General features: G+C 50.6%; 1 protein-coding gene across 1 annotated transcript in view; it reads right to left on the bottom strand.

Moving 5' to 3' along the window:
* Positions 1-1,204: 1,204 nt before the first annotated feature.
* CYP46A1 (cytochrome P450 family 46 subfamily A member 1) overlaps positions 1,205-26,822 on the bottom strand; it is a 33,035-nt gene continuing 7,417 nt past the window's right edge. Inside the window, exons 3-15 of the mRNA XM_024759499.1 lie at positions 26,643-26,724; positions 20,032-20,105; positions 19,472-19,558; positions 14,545-14,683; positions 13,730-13,840; positions 11,993-12,143; positions 11,753-11,815; positions 9,637-9,709; positions 7,037-7,121; positions 6,268-6,378; positions 2,973-3,061; positions 2,130-2,196; positions 1,205-1,933 (exon numbers count right to left, since the gene is read on the bottom strand). Coding sequence (XP_024615267.1) covers positions 1,763-1,933; positions 2,130-2,196; positions 2,973-3,061; positions 6,268-6,378; positions 7,037-7,121; positions 9,637-9,709; positions 11,753-11,815; positions 11,993-12,143; positions 13,730-13,840; positions 14,545-14,683; positions 19,472-19,558; positions 20,032-20,105; positions 26,643-26,724 — 1,303 coding nt within the window. The 3' untranslated portion in view covers positions 1,205-1,762. The remainder of the gene's footprint in view (positions 1,934-2,129; positions 2,197-2,972; positions 3,062-6,267; positions 6,379-7,036; positions 7,122-9,636; positions 9,710-11,752; positions 11,816-11,992; positions 12,144-13,729; positions 13,841-14,544; positions 14,684-19,471; positions 19,559-20,031; positions 20,106-26,642; positions 26,725-26,822) is intronic.

The raw sequence follows: 26,822 nt of genomic DNA, 5'->3' as shown, positions 1-26,822 counted from the left end.
GGGGGGGGGGGGCTTAAAAGGAAAGGTTTCCAGGCCCCAGCCCAGCTGACCCGATTCAGCTGGCCCAGACACACCCTTCTCAGAGCCACAGGAGGTTCTGACCTCCCCACCCCACCCCCAAGGCAGGGAGATGGAAACAGAGAGGGTGGAGTGTAGCTTGATAAGGGCCCAGCCGAGCGCTCAGGTCAGTCCGGGGTTGCGGGAGCGGGAGGACCCTCACTCGGCAAGGAGCCTGCAGCTACAGAGGCGTCCCAGAGGCCAGACGCCCTGCCCGGAGGCTCAGATGCGACCGACCGCTCTTGTGGGACCCCATGTCCAGCCTGGGCTGGGAACGCAGCCCCATCCTAGGGCAGAACACCCACCTGTGCTGAGCATGCCACTTCCTCCCCTGAGCCTCAGTTTCCCCGTCTGCTAACTGGGAAGACCCCTCGGAGCTGTCGTTCAAGACTGCAGCAGGGGCTGAGGAGCTGACGTACAGCAGGGGCCAGTCCGGATCTGTGCCCTCTCAGGTATGGTGGGGGGACCTGTCCGGTGCACGTACCCCGGGCAGTGGGCCAGCTGTTCCTGCATGACGACGAACTCCCAAGTGCTGAAGGAGAAACAGGCCCTTTCCCTTGGACAGGCCCAGAGGACATGGCAGGTCCAGTACTTCCTGCCCCTTGGCCACCCCTCAGCCTCGAGGAGGAAGGGACGGCTTCCTCACCCACCCACTGCCGCGAGGGTTACAGTCTCAGCCCCTGGGCCCCAGCAGCCTCCTCTGCCCAGGTCAGGAGGGGCAGCCCTGTGCCAGCAGGTGCACAGGTGCAGTGGGTGTGAGGCCAGGCGTCCACACTCAGCTCCACCAAGCTGCCCTCAAGAGAGATCCTGGGGGCTCCATCCTATGTGAGGCCCTCTGGAGTGTCAGTGGCCTTGTTGGGAGCAGACTAGACCACACAGGCCCCAGGGCCCCCGACCCTCTCAAATCAAGCTCTCAAAACTGCCCACAGTCCCGGCCTCACCCCCCAGGAGCATGGCCTTGCACATAACATGGGGCCCTCCTGGGAACCTGGGCCGTCTTCTGCCGACGTGGCATTGTCTGGGCATCTCCAGGGGCAGCTTCCAGAGCTGCATCAGCCCTTAGGGAGATCAGCCTCAACAAGGCACCCATTTTACAGATGAGAAAATGGAGGCCAGGGCGCCCTGGCCTGGTCTGGCAGTTCATTCATGCAGTCAACACATTTATTTATTGAGCATCGACTCTGTGCCAGGTCCTGGGTGGGCACAGGGGGCTCAGAGGTGAATCACACGCAGACTCTGCCCTTGAGGCACTCACAGCCTGGCAGGGCAGTCGGTCACATCGAAGGACACTCATGATACAGTGTGGTCAGTGTGGTGCTAGAGGTAGCACAGGTGGCCAAGGGAGCACAGAGGAGGAGCCCCTGGCCCAGCCGGGGGGTGGCAAGGGGGGCTTCCTGGAGGAGGTGACACCTGAAGAGGGCTTTAGGGAGTGAGCAAGAGTTAGGACGTCTGGCAGAGGGCGTGGTCTGTGCAAAGAGGTTGGGGGAGACAACAGCACATCTGGGCGGCAGCTGGGAGATGGCAGGCTCTGGTCCAGGAAGGGCAGCGGAGTTAGCAGGGGACGGAGAGCTCTCAGGGCTGTGAAGCAGGTGGCGGTGTGCAGAGCGCCGCTGGGAGCCAGTGTGGAGGGCGCTCCCGGGGAAGAGGGCAGGGGAACAGCGTGGGCGTGGCCCTGGCGGAGGAGTCCGGTCCTGCACGGGTCCCCTCAGCAGGGCGGGGGCGGGGGCGCGGGCTGCCAGCCCCGAGGCTGCAGGGTGCACAGCACGGGGTCCAGCGGCTTGAGCGTGGCCTGCTCCAGCAGCCTGAATCGCTGCCCGGGCACCAGCCGGAACTCCAGCCTCTGCAGCAGCTTGGCCATGACCACCTTCACCTCCATCTGTGCGCGCGGGGGTGGGGTGGGGGTGGGGGTCAGTGGTGTGAATGAGGGAATGAACAGCAAATGCCACAGCTGCCTGGGTCCCCAGCCCCCAGCCCCCAGCCCAGGGACCCAGAGCAGGGCTCTGAAATGCTTCCTGGACAAGACGTCACCCCGCAGTCACTTCTGGGCAGAAACCCCAGCGCTGGCCCCCTACCTGAGCAAACTGTTGCCCAATGCAGGAGCGGGGTCCCAGGGAGAATGGGAAGTAGGTGAACTTCGGCCTGCGTGCGGGGAGAGAGGCGTCAGGAGGCAGCCCCGCGACAGTTGTGACAAAGCCAACCTTGTGATGACCGGCTTTGGGCCAGGGCTGGTTTTCGAACATGCTAAAGACATCAACAGCTTACTCGGCTAAGCTCTGGGTCAGCATTGTCTCATTTTATCCTCCTTTGAGCCTTCCGGAAGGAGCTGTTATTATTCCCATTTCACAGATGGAGGAACTGAGGCTCAGAGAGGCAAAGCAGCACTCCCAAGGTCCTACGTCACTTACTCCACTTATTCAGCTGGTCGCATGCCCAGCTCTGGGCAGTCTGGGTCTGGACTCAGGCATCTGTCCCCTGAGCCTGGCTCTCCTCCCCACCACTGCTTCAGTACTTGAAACCATTCACCCCCACAGCCACCTCTAGAGGGAGCCGTCGGTATTCCCATTTCTCAGATAGGAGCATCAAGGTGTGGGGGGGCAGGGATGCCATCACTTGCCCAAGTCACAGGCCTTCCCAGTATAAGGGACTGGTTATGAGCACAGACTTTAAAACCAGTCTGAGCTGGGCTCAAACCTTGGTTCTGTCCCTTCCTGGCTGTTCGTCTCTGTGCAAGTTACCTAGCCTCTCTGAGCCGTGATTTCCTCCTTGTAAATGTGGGTAGAGTGGGGTTCACAACTCCCTCGCAGTGATCTGGAAGGCTATGTGGGCTCAGTGAGCACAGGCAGCTCAGACCAGAGGCCTCTGGGACCAACCTCCCACCAGGTCTCCACTTGTGGACAGCTTGAAGAGAGACTTACTTGGGTGCTTTGGGGCTGAAGCGATCTGGGTTGAAAGTCAGCGGGTCCTCAAAGTATGTGTCCATCCGCCCCATGACATAGGTGCTGAACTGCCGGGCAGAGGATCTGCTTGTCTCTGGCTCCGAGGATGGGTCCCCTCGAACCTCCCCAACCTGCTGCAGTCACCCAGTGGGGCGACTCGGAGCAGAGTACCCCCTCCCCCACTCCCCACCCCTGCTCTACTCCACCCGCCCATCTCCCCACCCACACATCTCCCCACCCATCTCTCCACCTGGCCATCTCTCCACCTGCCCATCTGGACCAGTGCGGAATTCCACTGGCCCCTGAAAAGTCTCTAAGAGGAAGAAAGGGGGCAGCCCAATATGCTGCCAACCAGCTGGGCATGCTACCTCATCCCATGCTTGACCTCACCCTATGGGGGGAGCTACAATTATCCCCATTTTACAGATGAGGAAACTGAGGCTCAGAGGTTCATGACTTGCCTGAAGTCACCTGGCAAGTAAGTGGCCAAAATGAGATGCAAACTCAGGTCTGCTGCGAGGCCATCTTTCTCTAGATTCCCGGGAGCTGTTATTATTCAAAGTTTCTCTTCAGCACAAGGCTTGCTTCAGCGGGGTGGGGGTGGGGGAGCCACAGAGCCCCCACTAGCCTTTCACCTGCACACCTGGTGCCTCCTGGTTGAAGTTGATGCTCCATGCCCCGGCCCCCAGGGGCCATTCATGCCCCATAACTTGGGCCCTGGGTGCTGACCTTTGCACAAAGTGTCTCCCCAAGCCCGTGCTGCCCCTGGTTCTCTGTGTGAGAGTCTAGGGCATCCAGGGCTGGAGGGGGGGCCTGGAGCTGAGTGGGAGCATAAGACCAGGAGGGGTCTAAGGTCAGCAAAGGGCACCTACTATGTGCCAGGGGTTTTTGCCAGACACGTGATGTACATTATCTTGTATTATCCTGTTGACTCAGGTACCATTATCCCATCTTACAAGGATGGTACTGAGGCCTGGAGGTTCAGGGTCTTCCCTGAGATGACCCAGCCAGCAGGGGGCAGGGCCGGGATTAGAGCCTGGGTCTGCCCACTCAAGGTCCACGGAGTTGCACACGTGGGTTGAGAGTCAGCCCCAGGGCCTCGCCCTGCCAGATGTAAGGGCATTCTGAAGAGATGGTCGTTAAGGCAGGTGGTATTATTGGTGCAGGATGTTTTTAAAAAAAATAAAAAGTACAGATACAGAATTCCCTGGCGGTCCAGTGGTTAGGACTCCACGCTCTCACCGCCGAGGACCCAGGTTCGATCCCTGGTCTTGGAACTAAAATCCATGGTGTGGCCAAAACAAAGAAGCACACATGAATGAAGGTTTGGTACGTGCTGAAGAGGGCTTGGCAGAGCCCTGGGGACGGGAGACTCAACAGGTGGGACTGGAGCACGTCTTTCTCCTATGTAAAAATAAACATAGGTTCTGTCTGGGGCTGAACTGCATCCCCCTAAAATTCATAAGTTGAAGTCCTAACTTCAGAATGTGACTGTATTTGGAGACAGGCTCTTTAAAGAGGTAATTAAGTTAAAATGAGGTCATCGGGGCCCCTAATCCAGTATGACTGGTGTTCTTATAAGAAGAGGCGATTAGGACACAGACACACACAGAGAAGAGGCCAGGTAAGATGGAGGGAGAAGATAGCTGTCTGCAAGCCAAGGAGGGAGGTCTCAGAAGAAACCAACATGCTGACACCTAAATCTTGAACTTCTGGCCTCCAGGACCATGGGAAAATAAATTTCTGCTCTTTAAGCTACTGTGTCCGTGATGCTTTGCGATAGTAGCCTCAGCAAACACAGACCCTTACCTCACACCATACGCAAAATCATTTTCAGATAGATAGGAGCTTAACTTTCAAAAGTGTAAAATCGGTAGAAGGCAATGTAAGTGAATACTCTTCTGACTTCAAAGCAGGGAAGAATTTCTTAAACAAGACAAAACAAGATAACTAACCACTAAAAAATTTAAGAACGTCAGATCATTAAAAACAAAGACAAACCACTATCTAGAGATGATATTTGCAACACATCTACCTGATAAAAGATTAACATGTGAATTTGTAAAGACAACTCTACATAATAATAAGAAAAGACAAACGACCCAAGAGAGGGAAATGAACAAACACCTCACAGAAGAGGAAAACCAGTGTAGGGCTGCCCAGCCTCACCAGTAGTCGGGAAAGGGCACATCAAGACCACAGCAAAATACTTTCCTTAAACTTATTGAACTGGCAAAAAATAAGCAATTGGCCCCTACTAAGTGGTGAGGCAGATAAGGAACAGACTCTCTCTTACACCGCAAGGGAGTGTCTGAACTGGCAAAGCCACTTTGGAAAATAATTTGTCCCTAGTTTATAAAGTTGATTAGTCATCTGTCCTACAACCCAGCCCTCCCACTCCTGGGCACACACCCAAAAAACACATTTGCACATTGCATCAGGACACAAGGACAGGAAAGCTGACAGCAGCAGCTGTGCTCATAATGGCAACAAACTGGGACCCTCTCAAATGCCTGTTGACCCCGGAATCAATGTGCAACTCACATGGCAGAATATTACACAGCAGTGAAAACGGACGGCCTACAGCCACACATGGAAATCTACACTATCTTCATAGACATTGGACTGAGTCACAAAGCAAGTCCTAGGACATGTTCTTGTGTGGGCGTGCGCACACACGAAGGCGAGGGAATGGCAAGCACAGAATTCAGGAGAGCGACAGCTTTTGGGGGGAATCAGGAGAAGGATGCCTACGTAGGTGGTTACATTCTAGTTTTGGGGGGCAGGTGGTGGGTTTGGGGAGGTCATTGTGCATGAATGGAGCCTGAATGAATGAATGAATGAGGAAACAGCCAAAGGGACAAAATGTAAAGGAGAACGGGGTGGGGGGGGGGGAGAAAGTCAACCTCAGTGGGACGAGGGGCGGTGGAGAGAGAAGGAACTGGGGCAAATTTGGGCCAGCTCTGAAACTGGGCACGTCCCATTCTGCTCCTTGCTGGCTTTGTGACCTCAGGAAAGTAACTTAACTTCTCTGAGCCTCAGCAGCCTCAGCTGTAAATGAGGCACCTCCCTTTTAGAATCATCCGCTGTAATCTTACACTGGACAGTGGGGCGGGGAGAGAAAATCCATCACAGGGTTATGGTAGGACTCAAACAAGAATGCACGGGGAGGTCAGGGAGGATAACGGGGCCACGGACTTCAGAGGAGTCCCTGACCTCAGCGGACAGCCCCGAATTGACCAGCTGGGGGCAGGCAGGCAGGGCCCCCACGCACCAGGAGCGGGGTGTTGCCGGGGACTCGGATCCCATCGATCAAGGTCTCCTCCTCCAACAGACGAAAGGTGCCCCACGCTGGCGGGTACAGCCTCAGCGACTCTTTGAGGACCTGCAGACACCACACAGGGAGATAACGAGAGACATCAGAAGACCCCATGGAAAGTGCCAGAAGCATGTCCCGAACCTCTGCTCCATTTCACGGTGCTGAATGTGCACCCATGGCCGAACTGGGTCCCTGACCCCTGCAAGGTTAGCGTCTTCTGCGTGTCCAACCCCTCATGTGACAGAAGGAGAAACCAAGGCCCAGAGGAGGGGTTGTGCAAAGCCACAGTGCCAGAGACCAGACCAGACCAGAGACCAGAGCCAGGCCTCCCTCTAAACCAGGGCTCCCACCATCCCGAGGACTCTGGCAGCTCGAGGAAGGCCTCCTCCTGTGCTGTGCTGGGGGTTGGAGGGGGGTTCTGCTGAGCCTGGCCCCCAGCTGGGAAGCCTAACGCTTGTGGAACCCAGGCCTAACTGGGTTTTACTAACTGAGCTGGTTTCCATACTGGAATCACCTGGGAAACCGTAGCCATGCTGGGTCCCGCCCCCAGCGACTCAGTATCATTGGTCTGGAGCAGCCTGGACATGGGCAGTTTTTTGACCTCCCAGGGGATTCTCAGGTGCAGCAACGTTCAAGAACCCCTGTACTAAAGGGTTCAAGGAGGCAGCAGGCTGGTCGATGAATCGCCCACCTCTGCCCAGAAGCTTCTCCCCCATCCCCACACCTGGGACAGGTACTGCAGTCTCCCCAGGTCCTCGCAGTCAAGGTGCCTCTTGGAACCGATGACCTCGTCCACCTCGGCCTGCAGCCTGTCAGTCAGACAAAGACAAGTTCGTCTCCAAGGAGAGATGCCCCACGTTAGTTTTAAGAAGGGCGGGCTGGGAGGAAGCGTGAAGAGAGAGGCCTGGGGCTTCCCCGCTGCACACACTGCTCCCCAGCCCCCGTTCTTGAAAGAACCTCCCAGTCCAAACGCACACACCCGGGCAGCTGGGAACTACGTTCCAGGCCCTTAAAACATTCACCCACTGTGTGTGCTGCTCGGAGTCGGCTGCAGGAAACAAACCACCACAGAACAAGGTCTTTGCAAAAAGATGCCTATTTCAGCCCGGTTCACAGCAGCTGGAAACAGCAGAAGGAGCGATGCAGGGATGCAGGTACGAGCCTTAGGACGTGCACCGTTAGAATAATATGCAGCCGTACAGGTGGACCTGGACCACTTCCCACCCGTGATGGGGTCTTTTCTCAAAAGACAGAAAATAACAAGGCTGGTGAGGGTGTGGAGAAATCAGAGCCCTTGTGCACGGCGGGCGGGGCTGTAAAGTGGTACAGCTGCTGTAGAAAATGGTATGGAGGCTCCTCAAAAGTTAAACACAGGGCTTCCCTGGTGGCGCAGTGGTTGAGAGTCCGCCTGCCGATGCAGGGGACACGGGATCGTGGCCCGGTCCGGGAAGATCCCACACGCCGCGGATCAGCTGGGCCCGTGAGCCATGGCCGCTGAGCCTGCGCGTCCGGAGCCTGTGCTCCACAACGGGAGAGGCCACAGCAGTGAGAGGCCCGCGTACCGCAAAAAAAAAAAGTTAAACACAGAACTACCATGTGATGCAGCAATCCCACTTCTGGGTAGACGGGTCTCAAATAGACACTTACACACCGACGTTCACAGCAGCACTATTCACAATAGCCAAAAAGTGGAAGCAACCCAAGTGTCCACTGATGGACGAATGGATAAAGAAGATGCGGCCCATACATACAAGGGAATATCACTCAGACTCAAAAGGGAAGGGCATCCTGCCACTCGCTGCCGCGCGGAGGAACCTTGAGGACATTACGCTGAGTGAAACAAACCAAACAGAAAGGACAAATACACTATGATTCCGCTGATATGAGGTCCCGGGAGGAGTCAGGTTTCTGGAGACAGGAAGCTGAATGGTGGTTGCCAGGGGCTGGAGGGAGACAGGGAGTGAGGAGTTAGTGTTTAACGGGGACAATTTCCGTTTGGGATGCTGAAATGTTCTGGGGATGGATGGTGGTGATGGATCCACAACAGTGGGAATGTACTTAATGCCACTGAACCATACACTTGAAGATGGTTTAAATGGTAAATTTTATTATATATATGATATTATATATGATATATATATGATATACATATATACACGTAGACACAATATTAAAAAAAAAGAACTTGGGAAGAGGTTGCGAAACTGTGGGGCAATGTGAGAATACACGCGGCAAGATTCAGTAATTAACCATGAACTGTCACTGGGTGGATGGGGGCACCACAGGTGGGTTTATCATTATAATCATTATTTTAACTTTTCTGCTTTCTTCCAAATTTTTAATAAATACTATTACGTATTTTTAAACACCACTAAACTACAGTTGACCCTTGCACAACGCGGGAGTTAGGGGCAGCGACCCTCCGCACAGTCAAAAATCCGAGTATAACTTTACAGCCGGGTGTCCGTGGCTCCACATCCACGGATTCAACCAGCTGTGGATTGTGTGGTGCTGTAGCAGGTATTTAGTGGAAAACATCCATGTGTAAGTGGACCCGCACGGTTCAAACCCTTGTCGTTCAAGGGTCAACGGTGTTATATTCTCAGGCAATCGTTCAGTCTGCCCTTTCCTGCTGGTGATGACAACCGTTGCCCTGACGGACCCTTCCCCATGTCCACGGAGGTCCCACCCCCAAGCCTGTCGGCGGCATTTGCAGAGCGCTCTTACATTTAGCTCAGCCCATCTGTGCAACAGTCCTTGAGGGACACTCTTTGTATTTAAGGAAACCAATGGCCCAGCTCAAATGCCATCTCCCCAGCGATGCCCTCCTTTGTCTTGCCAGCTGCAGACAAGCGCTCCCTCAGCACTTTGCTTGGAATTCTGTTCAGTCCTCAGTGCCAGCCCCTGGCCAGGCCCTGAGTACATCTTGGGAGGGAAAGAGCCACGTCCCTGCCCTCTTGGAGCTTCTGGTTTCATGACTGAAATAGACTCAAAGCAAACAGTCCCAGGAGAAAAGGCATCTGTGAGCTGGGAGGAGGCTAGGAGGGGAAACAGAGTGGATGCTTCAGGGGTCTAAGAAGGCCTCTGAGGAGGGGAAAGAGGAAGGGGGAGGAGGATGAGGGGGAATTCTCCAGGAGAAAAGCAGGAAGAGGAGCTTCTAGAAGTAGGAGCAGCATGTGCAAAGACCCTGGGGTGAAGGGAGGCAGGACACATTGGAGGGGGCTCAGCCGTGGGAGACGGGAGCAGGTGGTCCCCTAGGAACAAGACATCAGATAAACCCCTTCACCAACGTCAAGGGGAGCCCCCCATCTCCCCTCCTCGTACCTCGCCAAGATCTCCGGCTGGCGCGACAGCTCCATCACCGTGAATGCCAGGTGATTGGCAGAGGTCTCGTGACCTGCAGGAAAGGAGGAGAGCGGAGGCTCCACGAGGCCTACGGGGCTGCCGCTGGCCCAGCCTGCCTGGCCTCTGAGACCCCAAGCCTCTGGTGGTAGTTCAAGCCCTCACTTCTCCCCCTTGGCTGAGCCAGACGTACAGATACGAGGGAGACACCTGTCCACCTCCGCGTTCCCGGTGCCGCCTATGTTGTCAAAGAAATGGCCTTCACCCCACGCATCCGTGTCTCACACCCTAAAAGCCCCTTGCTCCAACCCTCCTTGTGCCTTGCCTGGCCTGGAGGGATCTTCGTCCCCATTTTGCAGAAGAGCAAGCTGAGGCTGAGAGGAATGTGTCCCTCTTCGGTCACACAGCAGGAGGAACAGAGCTAGGACTCAAGTCAAGCACAGCTTTCAAGCCCAAAGCCCATGAAGCTGCGGGCACCAGCCCCTGAGGTCTGGAGAGGGTGCATCTCCTGTCATGGGGACCGACTTCCCAGGTGGAGAGGGCTGATTCTGGGTTCCGGCAGGATCTGGTCAAGTTGATAGCATCAACCCCACCCCCACCCCGGTTGGCCAGGGAGGGAGCCGAGTTGCACCACTTTCCTCTAAAGGGGTAAGGAGCTTAACAGGTGGCAACCACTGCCAGCCAGGGGGCCCCAGGGGCTGCTGGAATGCAAGAGGAGGGCCTACACCTTCCAGCAAGTAGGTGCTGGGAAGGAGGTCCAGCTGCTCCCAGGGCTGGAATGTGGGCAAGTCACGGCCAGGGGACCCCACAGGGGAGGCTGGGCCGGGGAATCAGAAGTGACCGGAAGTCCAAGCCTGGCCCTGGCTCTGCATTGCCAACAGTGACTCAGTTTCCTCAAAGGACAATGGGAGGAGAGACACAGCTGTCCTCTCCCCGGCCCCTTGCAGTAGGGGCACAGGGCTCGTGGTAGGCTGCGAGGAGGACGTAAGGGAAGTTATTAAACCCCAGCTGGAAGGCTGGATGGACATCCCCATTTCACAGATGAGGAAACTGAGGCCCAGGCTACAGAGCCGGCCTATGGAAGAACCACATCCCGGACTCGGGCCCCTGGCTCACAGAATGAAGACCAGCCAGCCTTCATTCAGCAAGCACTTTATCACGCACGGAGGACGGTGCCCTGGAGTCCTGCTCCAGCCCTACTGCTCCAGGTCTCCCGGGCTATCTGCGAATGTGACCCCCACCTGGAGGGCCCTCTTCCACGCCGTCCACATGGCAGACCCCCTCCCCCTTCGTGACCCTCTCGCAGGGGAAGCAGGCTTCCTCCTCTGAAAATCCACTGCCCAGCAAGGCAATCCTGTCTGTCTGTCCACCTCCACCAACAGACTATGAAGCCTGTGCCTGGTCTTCGTTCATTTCATCCGATCTTTATGGGTACCTACGGCACTGGGCCCTGGGAATACACAGGTGAGCAAAACAACATAACCCCTGGCTCACCGAGCACGCAATCAGCTGGGGGAGACAGACCTTAGCGAATTACACCGATAAACATACAACTTAACGCTGTGAGATGTGTGGGCAGAGAGGAGCTCTGGGCGCCATGGAGAGATTCTAACTGGGGCCTGATGAGTCTGGGCAATCCCTGAGGGCTTCCGTGAGGTAGAGACACCTAAGGGATTGCTGAAGGGTGAGGAGAAGCTTTCCAGGTGAAGGACAACGCTCAAGAAATATTTGATGAGCAAACGAATAAAGTTGCTTAGCACATCTCCTGGTGCTAGAGTGCGGAAGGCCTCGGCATAAACTTTGAGTGAGGCAGAGACTTGAATTCAAGTGGCCAAGCTCTCCTGAACCCAAAAAGACAGCTTCACAAATCCTCATGATCGCCAGCTCCAGAACCAGGTGGGAGGCCACCAAGACAGCCTCCTGGGCCTCGCCAAGCTAAGAGAGAGGGCATCTGCTCCCCTCACCCCAGCCCCCCAGTTCCACAGCAGAGCTCTGCTCAGACTGTCTAAGAAAATCTCTGAGCCAGGGTTTGAGCCATCCACGGTCCCCTTCATTCCTGCAAAGCTCTGAACCTTTGGTGGCTGCTGAAGCTACAAACCGGCAATGAAGAAGGTGACGAAGTTGTCCAGCAGAATCTCGTCGTCCTGGGCCCCCTCTTCAGCTGAAAGACAAGGCGAGTCTCAGAGCCCCAGGAGTAGATGCCGCCTGGGACACTAAGGATCCTGGTCTCCTCCCCACTCCCCGCTCCCCTAGAGCCAGACGGAACCGGCTGGAGTCAACTGATGGGGGGCACCCCCGCTGCCTGGCCCTCCCAAGGCCCTCGAGGGAGCCCTGGCACCTTTGAGAATCTGTGTGAGGATGTCAGCAGGCACGTCCTCCCCCCTCTGCAGGGCCTCCCGGCGGCGCTGGACCCAGTCCTTGCCAACCTGACGCAGGAAACGCACGCTCTCCCGGACCTCGCGAAGCTGCTTCCACTTCCCCGGCATAAACTAAATGAGAGTTCCAGCTCAGCGTGGTGGACTGGACACACACTTTCGCTCTCCCCTGTCCCCCCAACTTCAAAATGACTTCAGAAATCCACAGCGGCACCAGCAAGCTGGGAGGGTGGAAGAATGTGAGAACATTCTAGAAAAGATCAAGTAGCCAGGAGACTTTATCAGAATGGTGGGCTATGGGGAATTCTCTGGCAGTCCGGTGGTTAGGGCACTTTCACTGCCGGGGCCCCGGGTTCGATCCCTGGTCTGGCAACTAAGATGCCGCAAGCCATGTGGCCTAAGCCCAAGCACTGGCTTCCCCTTCCTGCCCCAAATCCCTAGAAATGATGGGAAAGACGCCTTAAAGTATCCACAGAGCACTGGAAAATAAGAAGGGATCCTGAAGGATGGAGGCAATTAGGATCACATCGAAGGAGGAAACTTCAGCCAGAGGGAAGTAGAGGGAAATTAACTGCTGAAAAGGTGCGGTGGCATCAGGGGACTCTAAGCTCAGAGTCTGAAGTCCCAGGGTACAGAAGGGGGCCCTGAGCATCTGTCTGGGAATCAACTCAAGTACTGTAGCCGAGCAGGACTCTATGGGGTCTTCCCAGAACAGACCACCCCCACCCCCATGTCCTCCGCCTGCCTCTTGTCTATAGAAAAACCTTAGCCTCCTAGGCCTTCCCCGAGTTCCAAAGAGCGAATTTAATCAGAGAAGGGGTAAAATGCAGAAAGAAAGGAAAACAGTCCAGCAAGACAAAATAATAGTTTAACTATTAAACAAAGTCAAGAATCTTTAGTTCCTCCTCAAGGGCTACAGAGAATATTCTGAGCCATGTCCTTTGAGCTGTTTTCCAGATACTGAAGCTGCCACCAGGTGGGAGAAGTTAACTGCATGCTGCGCACCTACACGTAGACCCCAGACTGGTTGGAACCAGAAGGTTGATGATGTTGACTCCCGATTACCTCACCACCAAGTAATCAGAAGATTGTCCACAAGCTAATCACATACCCACACCCTCCCTCCACCCCAAACACACACCCCCGTCTTTAAAAACCTTTCCCCGAAAGCCTTCAGGGAGTTTGGGCCTTTTAAGCCCTAGCTGCCTAGACTCCTTGCTTGGGGCCCTGCAATAAATGTTGCACTTTCCCTCACCACAACCCAGTATCAATATATTGGCTTTACTGCGTGTGGGCAAGCAGACCCAAGTTCGGCTTGGTAACAGTGCCACCTTTCCCCCTCCTTCTTCCTTCATGCCTGCAACAAGGAGGCGATAGCTGGATCTGCAGCAGCCATCTTATAACAATGAGGTGATGTGCTAGAGACAGTGGAACAGAAAGACAGAAAAATCCAGGAACATCTGACATTGTGGGGTCATCATTGCCATCCTGCTTCAGGATCATTTCACATGAGAGAAAGATTTACTCCTAATTTACTTAAACCACTTCTATTTTCAGCCTCTACTTTAGGGGATGTATGCAAATCCTAACTGATTTGCAAGTCACTTCAGACATATCAGAGCTCAAAACCCATTCTGAAAACAATCACAGGAGGAAGTTCTCCAGCAAATGAGGACAAGACAAGCTACGATGGCAGGTACCTTTGCCAGAGTGTTTCGGGATGCACTGATGCCCTCCAGGATCAGTTTCACTTTCCGGGACAGAGGCTTCTGGGCACCCAGCAGCATGCTGGTCTCCATCCCAAAAGCTGCCTGGGGGAGAGAGAAGGGCAAGGTCATACGTGGGTGATGGGAGGACTGAAGACCCAGGACAGAGCCTGAGCTAAGGGTTGTGTGCGTCTTGTCATCGACTCCTTACAACAACCCATGATAATCCCGAACGTGTGGGATGTGGTAGGATTAAGTGGCACATAGTAGCCACTCAACAAACCTTGGCTTCCTTCCTTGACAAGATGCATTTCCCCTGAAATGCAGCCTTCCTTGTGTGTCTGTTTCACACCCAGTTTCCCAGTGAATTGTTGAATGGTGACGACTTCACTCACTGTGCCTGAACTCCATCCTTAACCTGGATTGGGGGTTACCTGGGCCACTGCTGAGACAGCCAGGGTGAAAAGTCAAGCAATACCCCATGGGGGCTGCTGAGGGGGAGGTAGGCTTGGGCTGGGAGTCAGGCAGACCTGAGATCCAGTCCTAGTCCTGCCACTGACCAGCCAAAGGCCTGTCTCCGCATCTCTTTGTGTCCATTTCTAGAGAATGAGTTAGGTAGCTCCAACCTCACGCTGTTGTTTTAAAAGTTCGAGGAGATAAAACAGATGACCCTCCCAGCCCAGAGAAGGGGCAGCTTATATGTGGAGAAGTGGGGAGAGGGGAGGGAAGCAAGCAGGGAAGAGGGAGGGAAGAAATGCCCTCTGCCCGTGTGGCCCTCCCCACGCCCCACTCCACCATCCTCCCATCACCTTGGCCAGGATGTCCATGGTGGTGCAGGTCAGCATATCCTGCATGGACACCGGAGTCTGCCCATCCGCCTTGGCTTCCAGAATCTCCACCAGCTGCTCCGCTTTCTCATTGAATGTTTCCATCAAGCTAACCAAGGAGCTGAGGAAACAGCACAGACATCAGTGGCCACTGGGACCAGCCCAGGGCTGCGGACATCCTGTGCCCCCCTTTCTGAAGGGAGACCAGTGTGCAGAGTGGCGGTGGGGGCCCCTCCCAGCCTTTCTGGTCTCCCCTTAAGACCCAGCTCACAGGATGGGGCTGCAGTAATCAAACTAAGCCTTGGATTTCACCAGCCCCCTCCATTCAGGATGGCCACTGTCCCTTTACCCTTAGTTTTAATGGTTTCATGGGTCCTCTGTTTGCCACTTGGCCCTTCAACTCTGACCCCAAGGAGACATGGCAATGTAGAAACTCCAGAAGACAGTGGGAAGGAAGGGAAGAAAGGCCTCTGGGGCCTCTTAGAGTCTATGAAGTTTCCCCTCCAACCTCTTGGTTGCACTGCCCACTCTCCTTACCTGCCCTGCCTGGGGCCACCATCTGCAGCCTTTTGTTATCCCATTTCACTCTCTGTCCTTGAGCAATCATAGTGCCCAGCCCTACACAGAAGTGAGTCCTCTGACCCAGAGCTCCCAACCCACAGCGCCCCTGTCCCGGCACAGCTACCTGGCTTGTCTGCCTGGCATACAGCTTAGAAAGAGGTATGGAAGGATGTGCTCCAAACTCACAAAAATGGTATCCCTGAGGGAGTGGAAAGGGGGGAACTTGTCCCTTTGTACATTACATATTTCTGAATTTTTACAAAGAGAAAGTGCTGCTTTTGAAATTAAAAGTCGTTTTTAATGTTAGCAATCTGGGTAAAGGGTATAAGGGTGTTTTTTTCTCCTATTCTTATTCTTGAAACTTATCTAGAAATTTGAAATTATTTCCAAATAAGAGGTTTTAAAAAACAGTAAAGAGAGCAAATTGGGGAAGAGAAAAAAAAAAGAATAACTTTTTTAATTAGGAAAGACTATCCACTCTTCGTTGCCGATCAGCCAGCCCTGCTCTGTTTCCCAGCTCTAGCACAGGCCCCAGCATCTGTCTGGTCACTGCTGCTCCCACCCCATGCTGGCTGCATGTCTTGTTCTCTGTGGCCCAGGCATATAATGAAAGCACCACTCGAATCTGGTCCCTTGCCCACCTAAAATGCTTTGAAGCACCCTGTTGTGAGGGAGGGTAAATCCTCACCTGGGCCCAGGAGGCTGTCTGCTCTCGTTCATTCCTGCCTGCAGCACTGCTCTCCTGTTACAATGACCTGTTATCTTCTCCAAAGCCCAATGCTCCTTCCTTTCTCAGGGCCTTTGCCCATGTTGTCCCCTCTGCCTGAGCTGTCTCCTCTCCCACCCTCCATCCCTATGCCTCATAACACCTTAACATCTGCCCTCTCTCCAGGTGGACACTCAAATGCCACACCCTCAGGGAAATGTCTCTTAAGCCTAAGTAGTCCCAATACATGCTCCCATAGTACCCTGGACTTCTTTTTCATAACACTTACATGGTTTGCAAGTATATATTTATTTGCAAGATTCTTTGTAGTTGTCTTTTTTTTTTTTTTAAAATCACATTCAAATTGACTATTTGGATCTCATGCGCTGGTTACCACACCAGTACTGAATCCCTTGCAGCTACTGCAGATACAAAATAATCGGACTGGGGCTTCCCTGGTGGCGCAGTGGTTGAGCGTCCGCCTGCCGATGCAGGGGACGTGGGTTCGTGCCCCGGTCCGGGAAGATCCCACATGCCGCGGAGCGGCTGGGCCCGTGAGCCACGGCCGCTGAGCCTGCGCGTCCAGAGCATGTGCTCCGCAACGGGAGAGGCCACAGCAGTGAGAGGCCCGCGTACCGCAAAAAAAAAACAACAACAAAAAAACGTGAGGTTCAGTGTAATGGAGAGGGTCAACCAAAACAGTGCTGCTGGTATTTATATCATGAGCACTATGGGCGGCCATCTGGTTAGAATCTATGTCCTCCCATAACCTCAAAGCTTCCTGAGGGTGGGACCACGTCACCTTGGTTGGCCTTCATAACCCTGGCACTTGGCACAAGTATTCATTAAATAAATGCCTCCTTCTAGTCTATTCCTTTTATCATTCCTGGCAACTTTCCAGTAAGACCAAGACCATTCCATGCATTCATTCTATGGACATTCCTGGAGGGCTTGTGAAGTGCCTGGTGCCGTGCTGGGTGCAGGGGTCCAGGAACAGGGTACATCTTCTGCCTTCACGGACCCGAGGTCTAGTGAGGGAGGCAGATTGAATGAGAATCTTTGCAGTGGATGTGACAAGAGCCATCATGGAGACATGAACTCAGTCTTGGAAGGTCAGGAAACAGTTCCCCAAAGCAGTGACATCTTAGCTGGGTATCAAAGGAGTCAGAGGAATTTCTTGGGGTAGCACAGAAGGCAGAGGGAATGGCAGCAACACAGGCAGAGATGCCAGAAAGAGCCCAGCGTTTCCAGAAAGGTGGAGGTGAGAGGGTCCAAATGTTGGAGGGGTCTCAGGGGCAGACTAAGGGGGAGTGAGGTCTGACCTTCATCTTTCAGGTCATAGGGAGCCACTGAAGGCTTCAGGACAGAGGAGAGAGGTGGTCAGATCTGAGTTTCAGCAAGATCTCTCCAGGGCGGTCAGGTGGATGCATTGGAGGAGGGAAACAGGAGGTGGGGAGGCCAGGGAGGAGGCTGTGACTAAAGTCTAGGTGAAAATGTTTATACGGTTGTCCACAGACTGCATACAAAACAGTAACTGCACAGTGGAGAAGCCTGGAGGCTCCCTTAACCAAGGGAGCAGTTAACATCTCCAACAATGAGACAGATCAACACATGCTTCCAGATAACAATGCCGTAAGGAGGATACAACATTACTCCTGGGCCATTCCCACCAAAAAAGGCACAACCTGAGTGTAACTGAACAGAAATAGCAGACAAACAAAACTGAAGGATGTTCTAGGAAATTGGCCTGTAATCTTAAGGTCAAGAAATTTAAGGAAAGACTAAAAACTGTTCTAGAATGAAGGAGGCTAAAGAGGTATGGTAACTGGGACTTCCCTGGTAGCGAAGTGGTTAAGAATCTGCCTGCCAATTCAGGGGACGTGGGTTCGAGCCCTGGTCTGGGAAGATCCCACGTTGCGGAGCAACTAAGCCCGTGGGCCACAAATACTGAGCCTGCTCTCTAGAGCCCATGAGCCACAACTACTGAGCCCACACACCAAAACTACTGAGCCTGCGCTCTACAGCCCACAGGCCACAACTACTGAGCCCGTGTGCCACAACTACTGAAGCCCATGGGCTTAGAGACCGTGCTCTGCAGAAAGAGAAGGCATTGCAATAAGAAGCGCACGCACCGCAGTGAAGATTAGCCCCCGCTCGCCGCAACTAGAGAAAAGCCTGCGTGCAGCAACAAACACCCAATGCAGCCAAAAATAAATGAATTAATTTAATTAAATTACTTAAAATTAAAAAAATAAATAAAATAAAGAGATACGGTAACTAAACCTGACACATGGACCTGGATTGGATCCTAGACAAGAATACAAAAAGCTGTCATTACACAAGTGACAAAATTTGAATATGGATTATGGATAAGATAACAGTATTGGATTAATGTTAAATGTCCTCATTTTGATAACTGAACTGCTGTCATGTAAAAGAATGCCCATGATCATAGGAAATACACACAGAAGCATTTAAGGGAAGAGATTACAATGTCTCCAACTTACTCTCAAATAATTTAAAAAACATGCACTATGCAAAAATGTATATACATACACACACACAGAGAAAATTATAAATATATTTATATATACACATAAAGAAGAAATGACAAAACATATGGTGATTTAAACCATAAACAATTAAGTGGATCTGGGTAAAAGATATACAGAAGTCCCTTAGACTATTCTGACAATTTTTCTGTAAATTTGAAATTATATCAAAATAAAAGATTATCTTCCTCAAAATGTTAAACATAGAATTACCATATGACCCAGCAATCCCATTACTATATACCCAAGAGAAATATATCACCCAAAAATGTTGATAGCAGCATTATTGCAATAGCCAAAAAGTAAAAACAACTTAAATGTCCATCAACTGATGAATGGAACATTAAATGTGGTATGTTCATACAACGGAATCTTATTTGGTAATAAAAGGGAATGAAGTTCTGATACACGCTATAATGTGGATGAGCCTTGAAAATATGCTAAGTGAAATAAACCAGGCATAAAAGAAATGTTGTATGATTCCATTTATAAGAAATGTATAGAATATGAAAACCCATAGAGACAGAAATTAAATTAGTGGTTGTCAGAAGCGGCAGGCATTGACAGGATATAAGGAGTGACTGGTTTGGGGGGTGATGAAAATGTTTTACAATCAACCATGGTGATGGTTGTACACGTTTGTGAATATACTGAAAACCATTGAATTGTACCTGTAAATGGGTGAGTTGTATAGTATTTGGATTATATCTTGTGAAAACAGCTACTTTAAAAATAAAATGCTACCAAAAAATGAAAACTATAATAAATGAAAAAGCCCAGACAAGGAATGATAAAGTCTGAGCCAAGGGAGCTGCTGGGGGACAGGGACCCCACACCTCCAGGCATCATGGTCATTCAGCTCCTGACGCTCACAGACTACTTGGGGGCCCCTCTGACGCCCACCCCGCTGGCTGTCTTGGTCTCTCTTTGACCAGTAATGCCGTGCCCTTCCTCTCTCCCTTCAGCCTGGGTGAAGGTGAAGCCCCTTCCAATGAAGACTCTCCCTTGCCAAGTCCACCCAGGTTGGCAGCCCAGCACCGCCTCTGAGCAACCAGCCATGACCCCAGGGCCTGTCTGCGGCCACACTCACCTCCGGCTGAAGGCCAGGTCCATGACCCTCCGCTGTTTGTGCCAGCGTTCATAGTCACATTCGGACACTAAGCCTTGGCCAAACAGCCTGCGGAAGAGACAAACGCTTGATGTGAGAAACGGGTGAAGGAATGAGAATTGACTGCCTGATGGGGTCGGGTCACCTTTTGGGGTGATGAAGATGTTCTAGAACCAGACAATGGTGATGGTTGCACCACATGGTGAATGTAACAATGCCACTGAATTGTAATTCCAATGCGGTTAAAACGGTGAATTTTATGTGATGTGAATTTTACCATAATACATACGTACATACATAAGGGTGATTGTGTGCCCCAACCTCAGTGACCCCTGCATTCCCACCTGCCATCCGGAGGGGAACGGGCGAGAAGGAAGGTGCTGGTGACAAGAGCGGTGACCACCACGGATGGCCCCTGTTGTGCGCTCGGCAGCCAGGGTATTGGGACTTAATGCTACATCCAAAACTCTGGACCCTGTGAACCCTCCACTTGCAGCCAGAGGCTCTCCTGGCCTCACCCCAGACACCTCCTCGCATCTTACCTCTCACCAAACACAGTCTGGATCGCGTGGTACATCTTGGAGTCCTTGTTGTATTTGGTTGACATCAGGAACTTCTAAACATCCCCAGAAAAACAACATGAGCTTGTGCACCCATGAGAGGCTGCAGAAGAGTCAGCAGTTTTCTTGTCTCTTTCGAAACACCCTCCAAATAATCACCCTGAGCTGAGGGCCAGCTACGGCGTGAACGCCCATATGAGTGATCTCACCTACTCCCTCCGGAAGTCCTGTCTTTCAGGGATGAGGAAAGCGGGGCACAGAGCGGTGAAGTGATTTTTTCCTGTGGTCACACAGCTGGGGACTGATGCAGGGTGGCTTCCTCACTCCAATGCCCACACTCAGGAGCCCACACCACGCCACCTTCCAAAGTGGCAACAAGAAAAGGCCTGGGCTGCTCTGAAACCAGAGTGGGGAAGGGGAGAAGCCTGGTAGGAGGGCTTCTAGGACACAGGAGAGACACTCAGCACAGATTCAGTGTTGTTAGTGCCAACGCAGCCGTGGAAGTCAAGGAAGGCTTCCTGGAGGAAGGGTCCACTTCCTCACCAAGAGCAGGAGGGTAGCAACAGTAACATTAGCTAGCAGCTTTTGAGGCAGCACAGCCCAGGCTGTGGGTTCCACTGGCTTAAATCTGAATCTGGCTCAAATATTTCACTCCACCACTTGCCAACTCTATGACCGTGGGTGAGTTACTCACCTCCTCTGCCCCTGTTTCCTTATTTTACAAGATGGGATTCGGGAGAGTACCTGCCTGGTAGGGTTGCTGTGAAGAGAAAATTGTTTCTACGTGAAAAGTGCAGAGAACGGCATCTGGCACACAGCAGGTGCTCCATGAATGCCAAATGCACACCAGCGCCCTAGGGTTCATTTAATGCCCAATCAACCCTAAGACGTGGGTGGTATTTTTATGCTCATCGTACATCTAGGTGAAAAACGGAAGTTTAAAACTGGCCCAGGGTCACCACATGGTAAATGGTGGCCATAGGATTTGAATCCAGGCAATTTGCTGCGGGGGCGAGGGGAGAGAAAGCTGTGATACAGGCAGGAGAACCCCTGTCACATGGTGGTGCATTCGGGCAGAGGAGTGGAGGTGTGGAGGCAGGGGAGGGGCAGCAGCAGGGGGGCTGGAGAGGCTGCTGGGCCAGACCCCCGAAGCCTGCCTTGCGGGACGCTTGGCTTTACCCTGTGGGCACTGGGACGCAGTAAGGTGACATCTCTGCTATCCATTAAACCCAGGGGCTGCTGGTGACTGTGGACTTAGCTCCTGGGAATCTAAGCCAAATTTTCAGCTCAAAGGAAACCCCAGAAATGTTGACTTCAGCTCACAAGCCACATCCCGGGGACCCCATCCCTACCCCCAAACTGTCATTTGTAAACCAAGTTCTGTCACTATCCTATGTCTGCTGGTTTCCTCTTCTGCAAAAAGACCTTGGCAGTAAAGGCCCACCTCCCAGGCCCTACTTAAATACCTCTGGGTAGTCCAAGGTCTGTGCCAGCCCTTCCCCACCTGAACTGAGGTGCACCCCCTGAGGCAGAACAGCCTCAGCACAGTCTCTGACCAGGGTCCCCACAGCCTGCTGTCTCTGGAACCACAGATCCTTTGTTTGGCCCAGTGAGCTGGGCTCTGGGACATGAGGGATGCACAGGGAACCCCCAGCACCTTGCTGCCTTCTGTTGCCCATTCTGACAGTGCACTTCTGCCCATAGAGGAGTAACTGCTAGGCACTTTCCCTCCGGCCATAAACAGCCAGAAAAATAAGCAAAAATTATGCAATGTCTGCTTTTAGACAGTGGGCAGTGAACCATGACAGAAGGAAAAGGAAAAAAAAAAAAAAAAAACAAGAGCCCTACAATATAGGAGCCCTACAGCTTTCAGCCCAGAGGCAATTTTAGGACAAAGGCACTTAAAGAATAAACTCAAATACAGCCCAGCAGGCTTTCCAAATTGATAAGACAGAGGTCAGAGTCCAGGCAGGCCAGAAAAGCCTAGAATTTGTAGGGCAGAGGACTCAAGAGGAGGAAGCTATGCAGAGAAGGAGGTCCTGTGCAGAAATCTGCACAGGGATCCCCTGTATCTTTGTATAACTACCAATCTGGGCATGTGTAGAGTGAAACTCCACAAGACCGGGTAAAAAACTTCTGGGGAAAGGAGAGTTACTGGGTAACTATAGGCTAAACGATTCTCAGAGCTCAAACAAGCTCAGAATTGTTCAAGTCCCCATTGGCCACAGTTAAACCTCAGACACAAGGCCTTTATTAGAGTCCTCAGAAGGGTTACTCCTTAGTCGTGGGGCTAAACTAGCTCTAGAGTAAAAGCCTACACTTGATCAACCCTCAAAAGCCTTAAAGCAACCTGGAGAGGATCCAAGTGATCTGCCAGAATGAAGTCCAGCACTCTTTAAAGGAGTAAAACAGAACTGAGCACTCAGCAATGTACAAGTCACAATGTCCATTGTGCAGCATAAAATCACTAGACGTGCCAAAGAGCAGGAAAATCTGACCTATAACCAAGCCTAGAAATAATGGAGATGACGGAATTCACAGACAAGAACCTTAACACATTTATTACAATTTTACAAATATGCTCAAGGAACCCACATATCCAAGAAGTTCAAAGAATCCTACATAGAATTAACACAAAGAAAGGCACACCAAGGTGGATCATAATCAAATTTCTGAGCCCAGTGATAAAGAGAAAGTCTTAAAAGTAAACAGAGATGAAGTGATATAATATTATTTGAAGATAGATTGATATAAGTTAAAGATTATCCTATGAATCCTAGGACAACCACAAAGAGAGAGAAAGAGGCTAATAAGACAATAGTGGATATAAAATGGAATACTAAAACATACTCAATCTAAAAGGCAGGAAAGGAGGAAAAGGGAACAAAAAACAGGTGGATCAAATAGAAAACAAACAACAGCATGGTATATTTAAACTTAACCACATCAATAATTACATTAAATGTAAATGACCTAAGCACTCCAATTAAAAGGCAGAGATTTTCAGATTGACTGAAATAGCAAAACTCCACTATATGCTATCTATAAGAAACCCACTTGAAATATAAAATTCCAGATAGGTTAAAAGTAAAAGGATAGGGCTTTCCTAGTGGCACAGTGGTTAAGGGTGCACCTGCCAATTCAGGGGATGGGGGTTCGAGCCCTGGTCCGGGAGGATCCCACATGCCATGGAGCAACTAAGCAACTAAATAGTTGTGTGCCACAACTACTGAGCCTGCGGTCTAGAGCCCACGAGCCAGAACTGCTGAGCCTGCATGCCACAACTACTGAATCCCGCATGCCTAGAGCCTGTGCTCTGCAACAAGAGAAGCCACCACAATAAGCACACACACCTCAATGAAGAGTAGCCCCCACTTGCTGCAACTAGAGAAAACCCACATGCAGCAACAAAGATCCAGCACAGCCAAGAATAAATAAGTGAAATAAATTTTAAAAAATAAATAATAATAATAATAAAAAGTAAAAGGATAGAGGGAATTCCCTGGCAGTCCAGTGGTTAGGACTCTGCGCTTCCACTGTAGGGGGCATGGGTTCGATCCCTGGTCAGGGAACTAACATCCTGCATGCCACATGGCATGGCCAAAAAGAAAGGAAAAGGATAGAAAAAGATATGCCATGAAACACTAAACATAAGACAGCTGGAGTGGCTATATTAATACCAAACAAAATATACTTCAGGAAGTGGAATACTACCAAGGAAAAAGGGGAAATTTCTAAAGATAAAGGGATCAATTCATCACAAAGATATAACTTTGCTTAATGTGTACACACCTGGTAACTCAACTTCAAAATACATGAATCAAAATTGATAGAACTGAGAGTAAAAATAGACAATTCCATGATGGGGTTAGAGAGTTTAACACTCCTCTCTCAGTAGAGAGTAATTTACTTTCTGCATGCTAGAACGTGTAGAAAGTAAATTAGTAATGATTTAGAAGATTCAAAGAACACTATCAACCAACTTCACCTAACTGACATTTCTAAAACACTCCAACAATTACAGAACATATGTTTTTTTTTAAGTGCTCACAAACGTTCACAAATATAGACCATATACTAGGCCATACAACAAGCTTCAATTAATTTTAAAGGATTGAAATCATGAAGAACACTTTCTCTGACCTTACAGAATTAAATTAGAAATCAATAAAAGAAAAATATCTGGAACATCTTATAATACTTAGAAATTGAACAACACACGTTTAAATAATCCATGGTTCAAAGAAGTAATCACAAGGGAATTAAGAAATTATTTTAAACTGAATGAAAATAAAAGCACAACATATTGAAATGTGTGGTATATTTGTGCTAAAGTAGGGCTTACAGGGAAACGTAAAGCTTTAAATGCCTATATTAGAAAGGAAACAAAATCTAAAATCAATTATCTAAGCTATCACCTTAAAAAATTAGAACAAGAACAAACTGACAGTGAGTAGAGGAAGGAAATAAAAAGGAGCAGAAATTGGGGCTTCCCTGGTGGCGCAGTGGTTGAGAGTGCGCCTGCCGATGCAGGGGATGCGGTTTCGTGCCCCGGTCCGGGAGGATCCCATGTGCCGCGGAGCGGCTGGGCCCGTGAGCCATGGCCGCTGGGCCTGCGCGTCCGGAGCCTGTGCTCCGCAACGGGAGAGGCCACAACAGTGAGGCCCGCGTACCGCAAAAAAAAAAAAAAAAAAAAAGAGCAGAAATCAATAAAATAGGAAACAAACAATGGAGAAAACCAATAAACCAAAGGTGGGTCTTTGAAAAGATGAATATGATTGAGAAACCTCTTGCCAGCTTGTTCAATAAGATAAAAGAAAACCCAAATTACTGTTCTCAGGAACGAAAGAGGGGACATGTCCAGAGATCCAGTAGACATGATAAAGATAATAAATAAATATTGTGGACAACTTTTTATCAGTAATTTCAACAATTTAGGAGAGATTCCTTGAAAGATACAAAACTCAAGAAAAAATAGAAAATCTTAATCGCCATATATCAACTTTAAAAACTGACTGCATAATTTAAAAAAAACAAAAACACTTCCCTCAAAGAAAATGCCAAGCCCAGATGGCTTCACTGGTAAATTCTATCAAACGTTAAAGGAAGAAATAACACTACTCCTATACAAACTCTTTCAGAAAACAGAGGAGAGGGACCATTTCCCAACTCATCTTATGAGGCCTATTAACTTGATCCCAAAGCCAGGGATCAAGAGAAGAAAAAATATAGAAACAAAAATTCTTAGCAAAAGATGAGCAAATCGTAACCAGGAACAAATTGTATCATGACCAGGAAGTGCTGATTTAACACTTAAATGCTAAGCAATGTAATTCATCATATTAATATATGTCTTTCAAGTTCTTATCTCATCGAGCGTCGTGAAGGTCTTGTGTATGGTTTTTGGTAGCATGCTATTAAAAGTCTTAAGGCATGTGTCTGTATTTGCAATGAAACTTTTTAAAAATAAAATGACTTTTAACATCCTGTTAGAGACACCATGGTCATTCAACTTGTCTTGTGATCTAGACCCCAAGCTGTATTTTGTCCCCCTTAGTGTCACCACAGCCACTGCCTGAGCAGAGCATCACCCCCGCACATCAGCTCAGTACCCACCATGAGAATCACAGCACAATCGTTTATTGAGCACTTGCTGTGTGCCATGCACGGGCTAGATGGTTCACACACATTATTTCAGTTCCATTCTTTTTTAAATTTTATTTTATTGGGGTATAGTTGTTTTACAACGTTGTATTAGTTTCTACTGTACAGCGAAGTGGAGTCCCCTGTGCTATACAGCAGGTTCTTATTAGTTATCTATTTTATACATATTAGTGTATATATATGTCAATCCCAATCTCCCAATTCATCAGTTCCATTCTTATAAGCACCTGTAAGAGAGGCATCATCCCTATTTTACAGACGAGGAAATTATGGCTCAGAGTGAAACAGTAATTTGTCCAAGGTTCCATAGCCAGTTGGTGGCAGAGCCCAGATTTAAGCCCAGTTCTGCCAACTGGCCATTCTTAGTACTTATATGGCAGACGCCAGCCTGCACATATTATAGGCCAACTAATGCTGCCTGTCTCTGTTTCCTCACCTCTAAAATGGGGACTAACAAGAGTCCCTACCCCTCTGTGGATTAAATGGGTTAATAATTGTGAAGCACATAGAAAAGTGCATGTTGAAGCATCTTTTGACCCTTTATTTGTTAAATAAATGGATCAATATTTAGTTCCCATCATAGTCTTTAAAGAAAGGGGTTATAATCCCACCTCGCAGATGAAGGAACTTCTAAGAGAGGTGAACTAACCAGGCACGTGTGCACCAGCTGGGTAAAACTCCCAGCCCAGAAGAGTCTAACAATAACTCACTATCCACATCAAACAGCCCTGCTTTTAGGAGGCCCCCAACCCCACTGCCAAAAAGTGGGTGGTTAGAGGGAAAGATGCTGTCCCCTTCAGGATCCTTGGGAAACCAGCCCAAATGCGCGTGACTCTGGAACGTTTCTCCCACAGTCCCTGGGGGTAGACTTTCATGCACCCATCCCAGGGAGGAGGAGGGCTCCCCTCGGAAACCACTCTGTCTCCTACCTTGACCGACTCGGGGCTCGTGACGATGACCGAGGTTTTGTGGAAGACATTGACCCGCACGACAGGTCCGTACTTCTTAGCCCTGGGAACCAAAGTGATGCAAGGGAGGCTGTCAACTACCAGAGATGTGAATGTCATCAGATCAGCCCAGGCTCAGCTGGAGAAACGGGGCATCTCTTC

The sequence above is a fragment of the Neophocaena asiaeorientalis genome, unplaced genomic scaffold, assembly GCF_003031525.2.
Source record: "Neophocaena asiaeorientalis asiaeorientalis breed wild unplaced genomic scaffold, Neophocaena_asiaeorientalis_V1.1 scaffold476, whole genome shotgun sequence".
Lineage (NCBI taxonomy): Eukaryota > Metazoa > Chordata > Mammalia > Artiodactyla > Phocoenidae > Neophocaena > Neophocaena asiaeorientalis.
This window is presented reverse-complemented; position numbering and strand designations above follow the sequence as displayed.